General features: G+C 42.2%; 1 protein-coding gene across 1 annotated transcript in view; it reads right to left on the reverse strand.

The window, feature by feature from the left end:
- Positions 1 to 10,898, reverse strand: part of LOC126998389 (protein tincar-like) — a 106,409-nt gene that overhangs the window by 3,972 nt on the left and 91,539 nt on the right. The window contains exons 6-14 of the mRNA XM_050860010.1: positions 8,809 to 9,247; positions 8,244 to 8,361; positions 5,275 to 5,463; positions 3,114 to 3,326; positions 2,513 to 2,725; positions 2,187 to 2,329; positions 1,407 to 1,581; positions 1,155 to 1,274; positions 192 to 355 (exon numbers count right to left, since the gene is read on the reverse strand). Coding sequence (XP_050715967.1) covers positions 192 to 355; positions 1,155 to 1,274; positions 1,407 to 1,581; positions 2,187 to 2,329; positions 2,513 to 2,725; positions 3,114 to 3,326; positions 5,275 to 5,463; positions 8,244 to 8,361; positions 8,809 to 9,247 — 1,774 coding nt within the window. The remainder of the gene's footprint in view (positions 1 to 191; positions 356 to 1,154; positions 1,275 to 1,406; positions 1,582 to 2,186; positions 2,330 to 2,512; positions 2,726 to 3,113; positions 3,327 to 5,274; positions 5,464 to 8,243; positions 8,362 to 8,808; positions 9,248 to 10,898) is intronic.

Here is a 10,898-nt window from a genome sequence, read left to right on the forward strand (position 1 = left end):
TTGTCCCAAGTCTACCATATGCTAGATAGAAATCTTTAGTATCAATCCAGAAAAAATACTTAACACTATACTGGTGTGCATATATGAATATATATATTATTATATAGTATGGTGTCAGTAAAATAATCCCAGTAAAGTAAACAACACAGCTCAGGGAAGTAAGCAGCTTGAGTGTATGATTAATTCCTGACCTGTGTCTAATCAAGTCTGTGGCCCCAGAGTGCACCCCTGACTCCTCCGAGTGCTCTGGCGGCGTGTTGGAGGAAGAAGTAGAAACAGAGTCACTGCGTTGAGAGTGTTCCTCGGGCACAACCCCGGAGTCATTGCTGCGTGTGCTGCGGGGTGTCATGGGTCCCTGAGGGAAGAACAGGACAACTTCTGTATTATGGTGTATGGCATTTCGTAAGAGGGATTAATATGGAATGAACACCCATAATTTGTACTGGTGAAGTGATAATTATATTGTTATTTGCTTGACAAAACCTGCCATTGGTTTGAAAACTATTCTTTTTAGGACAATAATTAAATGCTTACATTTGAGGGAAATGAATTTGAGGTTCAGTGTATGAGAGGGGGACAGGCCTGGACAGCTGTGTGTATTAAAAAAATAAAAGATAGATGCCTAGAAGATTATGTGAAGTTCTCTGATGGAGAAAAAAGAGTTTTGGAGGCACTGAAGGTCACTAAGTTCCTTCTGCTAAAAAAAAACTAAGAAATGAAATATCAGAAATTAAACATTCTGCATCATCTACCATAGAAATGTGCACCTCCTTTTGGGATGGATGATTGGGAAATGAGACTGAATAATGCAGAGTGTAATCATTAGTGTGAGAGTGGATAGGGCAGTGAGTTTAGGAATGGTCATCTATGAAAGGCAATTAGACTGGGTGATAGGACAGATCCCTGTGGAACACCACTCTTTATAGGTTTTGGAGAACAGTGACCTTCTACAGCAGAAGTATTTTTGCCAAAAAGGAAATGCAAAAATTAAAGAGGGAGAGATAGAATCTGAAGGAAGTTATAACAAACAAATGTGAATTGCTTTACATCAGCGTATTGTTATGTGTTTGAAAAGCTTAAAAAAATTATTGTATAAAGTGATACAGTTGCATCAAGTGTGAAGCCCTCAGTCAATGAACATTGCGAAGACATACCTGTGTGTCATGGTGGTGCGTGGTCTGTGGGCTGCGTGTGTTGAGGTGGTCAGCATCCTCGTAGTCTGGCGCCTGCTGTGCTGTCAGTCGTTCCTCCATGGCCCGCCTGTATGCCAGGATCTGTGCCAGAGAGGTGGTGTTGGGAGTAAGCTTTTAATGGCAGAATGCCATAATATAGTTGAAGTTTTCTCCATTAAAGGAAATTGTTATTAGATTGTTACTGACTATATTTTCCACCCGTGGTGTCCTCACCTGCTGGCGGTCCACATATCTTGGGTCCTGTGGAGGTGCACGACTGTTGTGGTTTGTCCCAGTCTCCCGGAGGAGGGCATAATCCCCGGCCTCATCATCCGAGTCTGACAGTGTGGTCACCCGGCGATAGGTGGGCTCCTGAGGCCTCTCTTGACTCCTGCCACGTCCTTTCCGGCTGAGGAGAAAAGGGAATAATAGTAAAGAGAATGTAATGTTGTCTTTTTAAAAGTTTATTCAAATACTGCGTAACTTTCATTATGGTATATAAGAAGGAAAGAAAAAGGATGAAAGTAGGTGAAAAATAATAGAGAAAGATCAGGAATTTTAAATAAATTCAGTACTATAACAGTTAACTGAAGTTGGGTGAGACCTGTGGATATATCTGGTTCCCTCCCCAGGTGAGGACTCTAAACGTGTATATAGTCTAAATGTGGGTAGTGAGGAAATTTACCTTCAGAGAACTTGGTGAACTACTGTTGTAGTAATTGAGATAAAGAGAGCATCAGAGGTATAGAGAGGGTCTTCAATGGCCCTGCAGCACCCCGTCATCTCCAGTATGTACGATTGTACTGTACCGGGAGTGACTTGGTTCTGAAGAGTGAATGTGGTACCAAACCTTAGTTGTCCCTGGTGACTGGTAAGGCCAAGAAACATGCCTCAAATTGACAGTTAAGTAGAGAATCAGGACTAACAGATGTGCATTGATGATAGCACAGTGAAAAAGAGAATCACTGCTAACAAATGTGTGTCGAGGAGGGCATGAGAAGGTCGGATGCCCACCTTGGGGAGGTGAGGAGGTTCCCCTCATCAAAAGTGACTTTGTTGCGGGGGGACATAGGCTTGGCGGGGGAGTGCGTGGGCTTGCTCGGCCGCAGCCAGTAGATCTCCTCCTCCTGGCCCCGGGCACGCCGCTCCTGGTGGGTCTGGAAGGGCATGGCATTGTATTAGGTCTCTCTCTCTCTCTCTCTCTCTCTCTCTCTCTCTCTCTCTCTCTCTCTCTCTCTCTCTCTCCCCTACCCCTCTTCTCCTTTTCTTTCTTTTTCTCTTACTCCTAATACTCCTACATTTCTTCATCACCACCTCCTCCTCCATGTTAACTCCCTCACCTTCTGTACAACACCCATGATGGTCTTCTTCGGGGCCGAGTCCGTGATGGCGTAGGCCTTGCCCGCGCCCACCACCAGCAGGGGGGCGCTGGCCTGCCCTCCCCTCGGGCCCTCCGAGTTCACCAGCTCCACGTCGTTCACCAGCTTGATGGAGCGGGCGGAGGACACGCACGCCCTACCCACCGTCACACGTAGCTTGAAGGTCCATTTAGACTGTGGGGGAAGGTTGTTTTAGTGTTTGTTCGTCAAGGCGGCTGATGGGTTAAAAGAACATTCTGGCATAGCATGGTTTTAGGATTAGCTTCACATCATTAGTTAACATGTGTGTGTGTGTGTGTGTGTGTGTGTGTGTGTGTGTGTGTGTGTGTGTGTGTACTTAGTTGCTCTTAAATTTAGCATATGTATTACAGAATTGAGTCAAGCTTATACTGTCCCATACTTTATCAAATTGTATCGCTGTACTTCCTTAAACTTATATATAATTGGCACACATGATTTAATGTGAAAAAGCATTCTACTCGTCTATGTGTGTGTGTGTGTGTGTGTAAAAATTAAATATGCTTATCAGTCCCATTCATTTCTAACAGCTTCTGATGCTTACCTTCAGGGTGAGGATGAGCCACAGCACCACCCACAGGAACAGGTGGACGATGGTGCCGATCACCGCCGCCAGCACCACGGCGTCCAGCGAGCCGCGGTACACCAGCGACAGGTCCCACAGCAGCGGCCCGTGCGTCAGCCCCAGCCCCACCAGCACCACCAGGGCGACGCACGGCGGCATGAAGCTGCTCACCGTTCCCGGCTCTCTCTCAAACTGGGGAAAGAAAAGGTAGATATTATTGTCAGCCGCAGTGTCTTGACTAATACGCATTTATAAGTAAAAACATTTAGAAATGAAAAAATAAATCATCGGTAAAAAAATGCCATACTTCAGTAAAAAGAGCCAGTAAGGCAAAAAGGATCCACCATTAAAAGTTGCTGTACAGTTAAGACTGAGGAAGGAAAAAGGATTATCTATTATTTTTGAAAATGAGCCGTAATGAAAGCACCCCTTACTTCATGCACATGCCATATATTACATCTTCCTTTATAACAGTAATTATGTGGGATCATGTCACTATTTGTCGCATTAATGTCATTTTACTTTACTTGATTTTACTTTATCTTTAAAAAAAAATCTTCATTGCAGTTTATTCGATCTCTGTATCACTTCCGTTTCCTCCTGAGTATACATTTTTGCTAAAACAGCCAGCCCAGGCTTGCCAATTGATTATAATTATTTTTTGCATTTTTCTCTATACACAAAACATTGTTGACTTCAACAAAGAAAAGAGGAAAAGAGAAAAAAAAAAAAAAACACATTCATGTCAAATTCACGGTCCCCAACAGTATGAAAAGAAGTCTAAGGATCTATAATAAGGATCTCCTCTCCATCTGTCATCCAAGGGGGGTTTGAATGAAGCTTCAGTAGAAGAGGTTCTAAACCCTTTGCTCTCTTGCTTGTATATACTGTTTGTTACAGGTAAAAAAAAAAAAAAAAGTAGAGGCCAATATAATTATACTTTGATATATATCTTGAAATTATGATGTTGTACAAACCCAATGAGGGATTTGTAGAAAGCAACCCAGTATTTTTTTATGTTTACGTAAGGAATTTGAAGTAATTAACATATAATTCATCACATTCCCACTTGTTGCTTTAAGAAGTGCCATTACTTCGTGACAGACTTGTGTTGGGTCCGCCACCCGGCCCATGGAGAGGACACGCTGCTGACTTCGGTGAGTGTTACTTTACATTGTTATTTTATTTTTTTATATATTTTTTTTTGGTATTGTTATTTGGTTGTGTTCTTATTGTTCTTATTCTTATTCTCACTCTTCTTATCGTCATATTTATAATTATTATAATCGTTGTTGTCGTTTTTGTTATTATAATGATTAGCATTATCGATTTGATAAGACTGACACTCGTGACTCGTGACGAAAAGGGAATAGTCAAGTGAATCATAGTGCGTACAGTGCCTCTTATGGTCTTGGTTTGAGGCATCTGTAAGGTGATGTTTTCACCCGCCCTCATCCCCTGTTCTCCCCTTTGTCATCCCAAAATGTAATGGTATATGTTTTTTTTATTTTGATATATATCCACTTTTATTTCGTCTGCATCTTAGTTGGAACAACTTAAGAAATGAAGCATTTCAAGCCGTTTATAATGTTCGTGAAGAAATTAGACAGCAATACGGTACGCGCTTATGTCAATATGACATCCATTGGGCAGGGAAACTGTAATCCACTCCATTAGAGACCGGGACTGAACTTAAGAGCAGTGAATTACTTGTAAGATCATAAATACTTGATGTAAAAACTCGCTAGACATTATTTTAGCGTCGTGTATAGGCAGCCAGTAATGAAAGAAAAAGGAAAAGAAAGGCTATGTTGCAGACCCCTTAACAATAAGAAGCAGAGGCATGAAACCGCTCCAGGGTGTTGCAACCCTCATTGAATATCGAAGTGACACATGGAAAATGAAGGGCATGTGTTGCGACTCCGTTTCAGTGCCAAATAGAGGATAGACGACCGAAACGGCTCATTTCTGTTCCGTTCAAGGTTGTGAGTTTTGTCATTGTAACGGCAGTCTGATATTTTCTCATCGATTAGGTCTTTTTATTTTTTTATATTTTTTTTATCTTATCATTCAAAATTTGTACATTGCCCTTTTTGTTTCTTCAATGTTCTTATCATCCAACAAGTACAGCTATCCTCACCGTGATGTGGTAGCGTTGTCGGCTGCGCGCAACGAACTGCGTGAACTTTTGGTAGCCGTAGAGATAGAGGGCGGAGGAGGACACTGTCACCAGCATCACCGCGGACAGCAGCAGCCCCACCGTGGCTGGTAGGTTCAGGAGGAAGCTCTCGCCGCCCCTGAGCTCTAGACCGCCCCCACACACGTGCAGCTGAGGGAGGAGGGAGGAAGAGGACGGTTAGGACACGGCAAGGGACGGCAGATTGCAAGGGAATACTTTTTGAGGGGTGGTGGACAAGAAGACAATACACGTGTAGATGAGGGGAAGAGGAGGAAGGTTAGGTCACGATAAAGGAAGGACGACTGAGGGGAAGTTATTTTTTAGTGGGGGGGAGGCTGACTGAAGGGGAAGTCTTTAGGGGGGGGAGTGAGATGACAATACACGTGTAGATGAGGAAGGGGGAGGAAAGCTAGGGCATGATAAGGGAAGGGCGACTGGAAGGGGAAGTTTTTTTGGGGGAGGGAGGGTTGACAGAAGGGGAAGTCTTTGGAGGGGGGGGGGGGCGAAAAGAAGATAGTACAAAAGTTAGAAAAAGGAGACAGTACAAAAGTTAGAAAAAGAAGAAAAGATGACAGTACAAAAGTTAGAAAAGTTAGAAAAGGAGACAGTACAAAAGTTAGAAAAGGAGACAGTACAAAAGAAAAGGAGACAGTACAAAAGTTAGAAAAAGGAGACAGTACAAAAGTTAGAAAAAGGAGACAGTACAAAAGTTAGAAAAAAAGGGACAGTACAAAAGTTAGAAAAAGATGACAGTACAAAAGTTAGAAAAAGATGACAGTACAAAAGTTAGAAAAAGGAGACAGTACAAAAGTTAGAAAAAGGAGACAGTACAAAAGTTAGAAAAAGGAGACAGTACAAAAGTTAGAAAAAGGAGACAGCACAAAAGTTAGAAAAAGGAGACAGTACAAAAGTTAGAAAAAGGAGACAGCACAAAAGTTAGAAAAAGGAGACAGTACAAAAGTTAGAAAAAGGAGACAGTACAAAAGTTAGAAAAAGGAGACAGTACAAAAGTTAGAAAAAGGAGACAGTACAAAGTTAGAAAAAGGAGACAGTACAAAAGTTAGAAAAAGGAGACAGTACAAAAGTTAGAAAAGGAGACAGCACAAAAGTTAGAAAAGGAGACAGTACAAAAGTTAGAAAAAGAAGACAGTACAAAAGTTAGAAAAGGAGACGGTACAAAAAGTTAGAAAAGAAGACAGTACAAAAGTTAGAAAAGAAGACAGTACAAAAGTTAGAAAAGGAGACAGTACAAAAGTTAGAAAAAGAAGACAGTACAAAAGTTAGAAAAAGGAGACAGCACAAAAGTTAGAAAAAGGAGACAGTACAAAAGTTAGAAAAAGGAGACAGTACAAAAGTTAGAAAAAAAGGGACAGTACAAAAGTTAGAAAAAGGAGACAGTACAAAAGTTAGAAAAAAAGGGACAGTACAAAAGTTAGAAAAAGGAGACAGTACAAAAGTTAGAAAAAGGAGACAGTACAAAAGTTAGAAAAAGGAGACAGTACAAAAGTTAGAAAAAGAAGACAGTACAAAAGTTAGAAAAAGGAGACAGTACAAAAGTTAGAAAAAGGAGACAGTACAAAAGTTAGAAAAAGGAGACAGTACAAAAGTTAGAAAAAGGAGACAGTACAAAAGTTAGAAAAAGGAGACAGTACAAAAGTTAGAAAAAGGAGACAGTACAAAAGTTAGAAAAAAAGGGACAGTACAAAAGTTAGAAAAAGGAGACAGTACAAAGTTAGAAAAAGGAGACAGTACAAAAGTTAGAAAAAGGAGACAGTACAAAAGTTAGAAAAAGGAGACAGTACAAAAGTTAGAAAAAGGAGACAGTACAAAAGTTAGAAAAAGGAGACAGTACAAAAGTTAGAAAAAGGAGACAGTACAAAAGTTAGAAAAAGGAGACAGTACAAAAGTTAGAAAAAGGAGACAGTACAAAAGTTAGAAAAAGGAGACAGTACAAAAGTTAGAAAAAGGAGACAGTACAAAAGTTAGAAAAAGGAGACAGCACAAAAGTTAGAAAAAGGAGACAGTACAAAAGTTAGAAAAAAAGGGACAGTACAAAAGTTAGAAAAAGGAGACAGTACAAAAGTTAGAAAAAGGAGACAGTACAAAAGTTAGAAAAAAAGGGACAGTACAAAAGTTAGAAAAAGAAGACAGTACAAAAGTTAGAAAAAGGAGACAGTACAAAAGTTAGAAAAAGGAGACAGTACAAAAGTTAGAAAAAGGAGACAGTACAAAAGTTAGAAAAAGGAGACAGTACAAAGTTAGAAAAAGGAGACAGTACAAAAGTTAGAAAAAGGAGACAGTACAAAAGTTAGAAAAAAAGGGACAGTACAAAAGTTAGAAAAAGGAGACAGTACAAAAGTTAGAAAAAGGAGACAGTACAAAAGTTAGAAAAAGGAGACAGTACAAAAGTTAGAAAAAGGAGACAGTACAAAAGTTAGAAAAAGGAGACAGTACAAAAGTTAGAAAAAGGAGACAGTACAAAAGTTAGAAAAAGGAGACAGTACAAAAGTTAGAAAAAGGAGACAGTACAAAAGTTAGAAAAAGAAGACAGTACAAAAGTTAGAAAAAGGAGACAGTACAAAAGTTAGAAAAAGAAGACAGTACAAAAGTTAGAAAAAGGAGACAGTACAAAAGTTAGAAAAAGGAGACAGTATAAAAGCTTGAAAAAGATGACAGTACAAAAGTTAGAAAAAGGAGACAGTACAAAAGTTAGAAAAAGGAGACAGTACAAAAGTTAGATCGGATGGAAAAATAAGTCATAGCAAGGATCGAGGAAGCTTTAGTTTTATCTTGAGCCTCTGTGAAGGACTGTAAGACTGAATGAGTTTGTAATATGGCAATGCGTTGGGCTATTAACTCCTCCTTATGTCAGATAATCCCCCTATAGGTCTCGTAGGGGGGTGGGGGTGATGGGCACCGGCACGACTCACCTTGTAGAGGATGGTGAAGGCGGTGATGATGAGGATGGTGTGGACGCCGTTCACGATCAGCTGGAGGGAGAAGAGCAACCCGAACGCCTTGTTGGTGTGCCAGAACACGGACGGGTACCTGCCCAGGCGACAAATGACTTTAATATAACAGCACATTATCCTGCACCGTATTTCATTGCTTTCCGTAGAGTTATGAAGCTCGCTATCAGTATGTAATAAGTGACCAGTTAGTGTACAAATGAATTGCTTTTGTAAACTGCGTGGGGCATTCATTCATTCATCGTTGCAGGAGAAGCCAATCACCTGAATAATAAATAAAGGACTCGGCAGTGTGCTGAATAATACAACGTGTACTAGCGGACAACAACTGTGCCGGAGCTGAAGAATGAGGCAGAGATCGTTAATTATGAGGGATGATATTTAAGAAAACATAATTTCCTCATTTTCATTCCGCAACACACACACACACACACACACTGAAAAAAATCCACCAAAAGGCGAACCAAACGTACTTAGAACACCCCTCATACAGTACCCGATTTGACAAGGCGACTAAAAGCTGTACCTGATAGCGAACACCAGGAGGGCGATGGTGTAGTTGAGCAGCTCGGGGGACAGCGGACTCCACTCTCCGACCTCCGGCAGACGCGTTGGCACCGTTGGACTCTCCCCTGGCAGCGGCGCTCTCCACGAGACTCGCCCGCTAGACTCGTGGACGACGTTCCCGGGCGGTTCTCCTGTTGCTTCCCACTTGGGCGTGTTGTACGAGACCTTCCCTTCAGGCGCCGCGAACGAGCTCTTTCCGGAGACGTGTTTGCGTTTACTTTTGGTCTGTGTGTCCTGCGGGTGAGGCGAGTCGGTGGTTGGGTCTTCCGCCGCGGCACGCAGTGGGGCGGGGAGCGGTAAGACGTCTTGGGTCAACGCGGAGACGTTCATGACGCTCTGCACGATCAGTCTGTCGTTGTGTGGCACCAGGAAGTCCAGATCTGTCTTCCAAATTTCATCTGCAAGAGAAAAAACAAACATTAAAATCACTATCGTTAGGTATCAGTACACTTTTGAAACTAAATTTGATGATTCTTTGGCATATCTTTGTTTTTTTATCTAGTAGAATGTTTTTTTTTATTTATAGTTCGTTGCTTGCTTCCTCTCAGCGTCAACAAACTAACAATAAGTATAAGAGAACACAATACGCCTCTGAAACTAAACTTGACGAGTCTTTGCCATATCCTTTTGTTTCTAGAAGCAGAATGTTTACTTTCATATTTTTTTTCTTATTCAGCCTTTTGTCTACCTCCTCCCAGCGCAAACAAATTAATAAAAAAAAGTATACAGGTAACAAGAGGTACATGTTACGTTACACATTAATACACCAAGTAACGCGCTCTTCATATTTTTCTCACTCAGCTCTTTGTCTACCTCCCCTCGGCTTAAAACCAGCAGTAAATACACGAGTAACAAGTTAAAGCTACATGTTACGTTACACATTAATACACCAAGTAACCCGCGCTTCCCCCTCTCGTCACCATCCCTCGGGCTACACTGATGAGGTCGTCCGTAGCGGCACCCCTCACATGCATATTGAAAGGCTCCTCCACCCTTTCCTCCTTCCTTCCTCCACGTGTGCATCCTGCCATCTCAACCCTCACTCACCCGCACGCACGCACACTATCCCGAGTACTACAAGGGAGCCCAGCAGCCCCTTTACGACATAAACTGCTCTCCCCTGCTCCTCATCCTCTCCCCCTCCCCCTCTCCCGACCCGTATGTCTTTATGATGCAAATCAGGTCGCGGCATAACAGCGGCTCTCCACTCCCCTCGTCCCGCCGCCCGCCCCGCCCTCCACCGAGCAACAGGGGACGGGAAACAATACAAATATCCGGATGTGCATTGTGACCGGAGTGCAGTGTGACATGTTAGCGTGGGTGGTGTGTGTGTGTGAGTGTGCCGGTATGTACGCTTTTGCCTGCTGGTGCGAGATGTTGATGTACATGGTCGGTAACAGCGTGGTAGTCAGGTATTGTGGAGCGCTAGACAAAGGGAAATCAAGGTTGAAGTGATGTAACTTGTCAGATGGTGATGGGTGTTGGTAGATGGATACTCGTTGATTGTGTTGTAATTAGGTACTGCGGAAAGAGAGTGAAAAAGAGTCTTAGCAAATGTGGAAGCTGTGAAAGGACAAATGGTTCCGTTGTGTACGTCTTTGCCTATCGGAAGGAGGAAGTGTTGATGCAGACGGCCAGTAAGTGTGGTAGCCAGGTATTGTGGAGCGCTAAACAAAGGGAAATCAAGGTTGAAATGATTTAACTTGCCAGACGGTCAGTAAGTGTGGTGGCCAGGTATTGTGGAGCGCTAGACAAAGGGAAATCAAGGTTGAAATGATTTAACTTGCCAGACGGTCAGTAAGTGTGGTAGCCAGGTATTGTGGAGCGCTAAACAAAGGGAAATCAAGGTTGAAATGATTTAACTTGCCAGACGGTCAGTAAGTGTGGTAGCCAGGTATTGTGGAGCGCTAGACAAAGGGAAATCAAGGTTGAAATGATTTAACTTGCCAGACGGTCAGTAAGTGTGGTAGCCAGGTATTGTGGAGCGCTAGACAAAGGGAAATCAAGGTTGAAATGATTTAACTTGCCAGACGGGTGGTGGGAGTTGAG

This window comes from Eriocheir sinensis, chromosome 14 (genome assembly GCF_024679095.1).
Source record: "Eriocheir sinensis breed Jianghai 21 chromosome 14, ASM2467909v1, whole genome shotgun sequence".
Lineage (NCBI taxonomy): Eukaryota > Metazoa > Arthropoda > Malacostraca > Decapoda > Varunidae > Eriocheir > Eriocheir sinensis.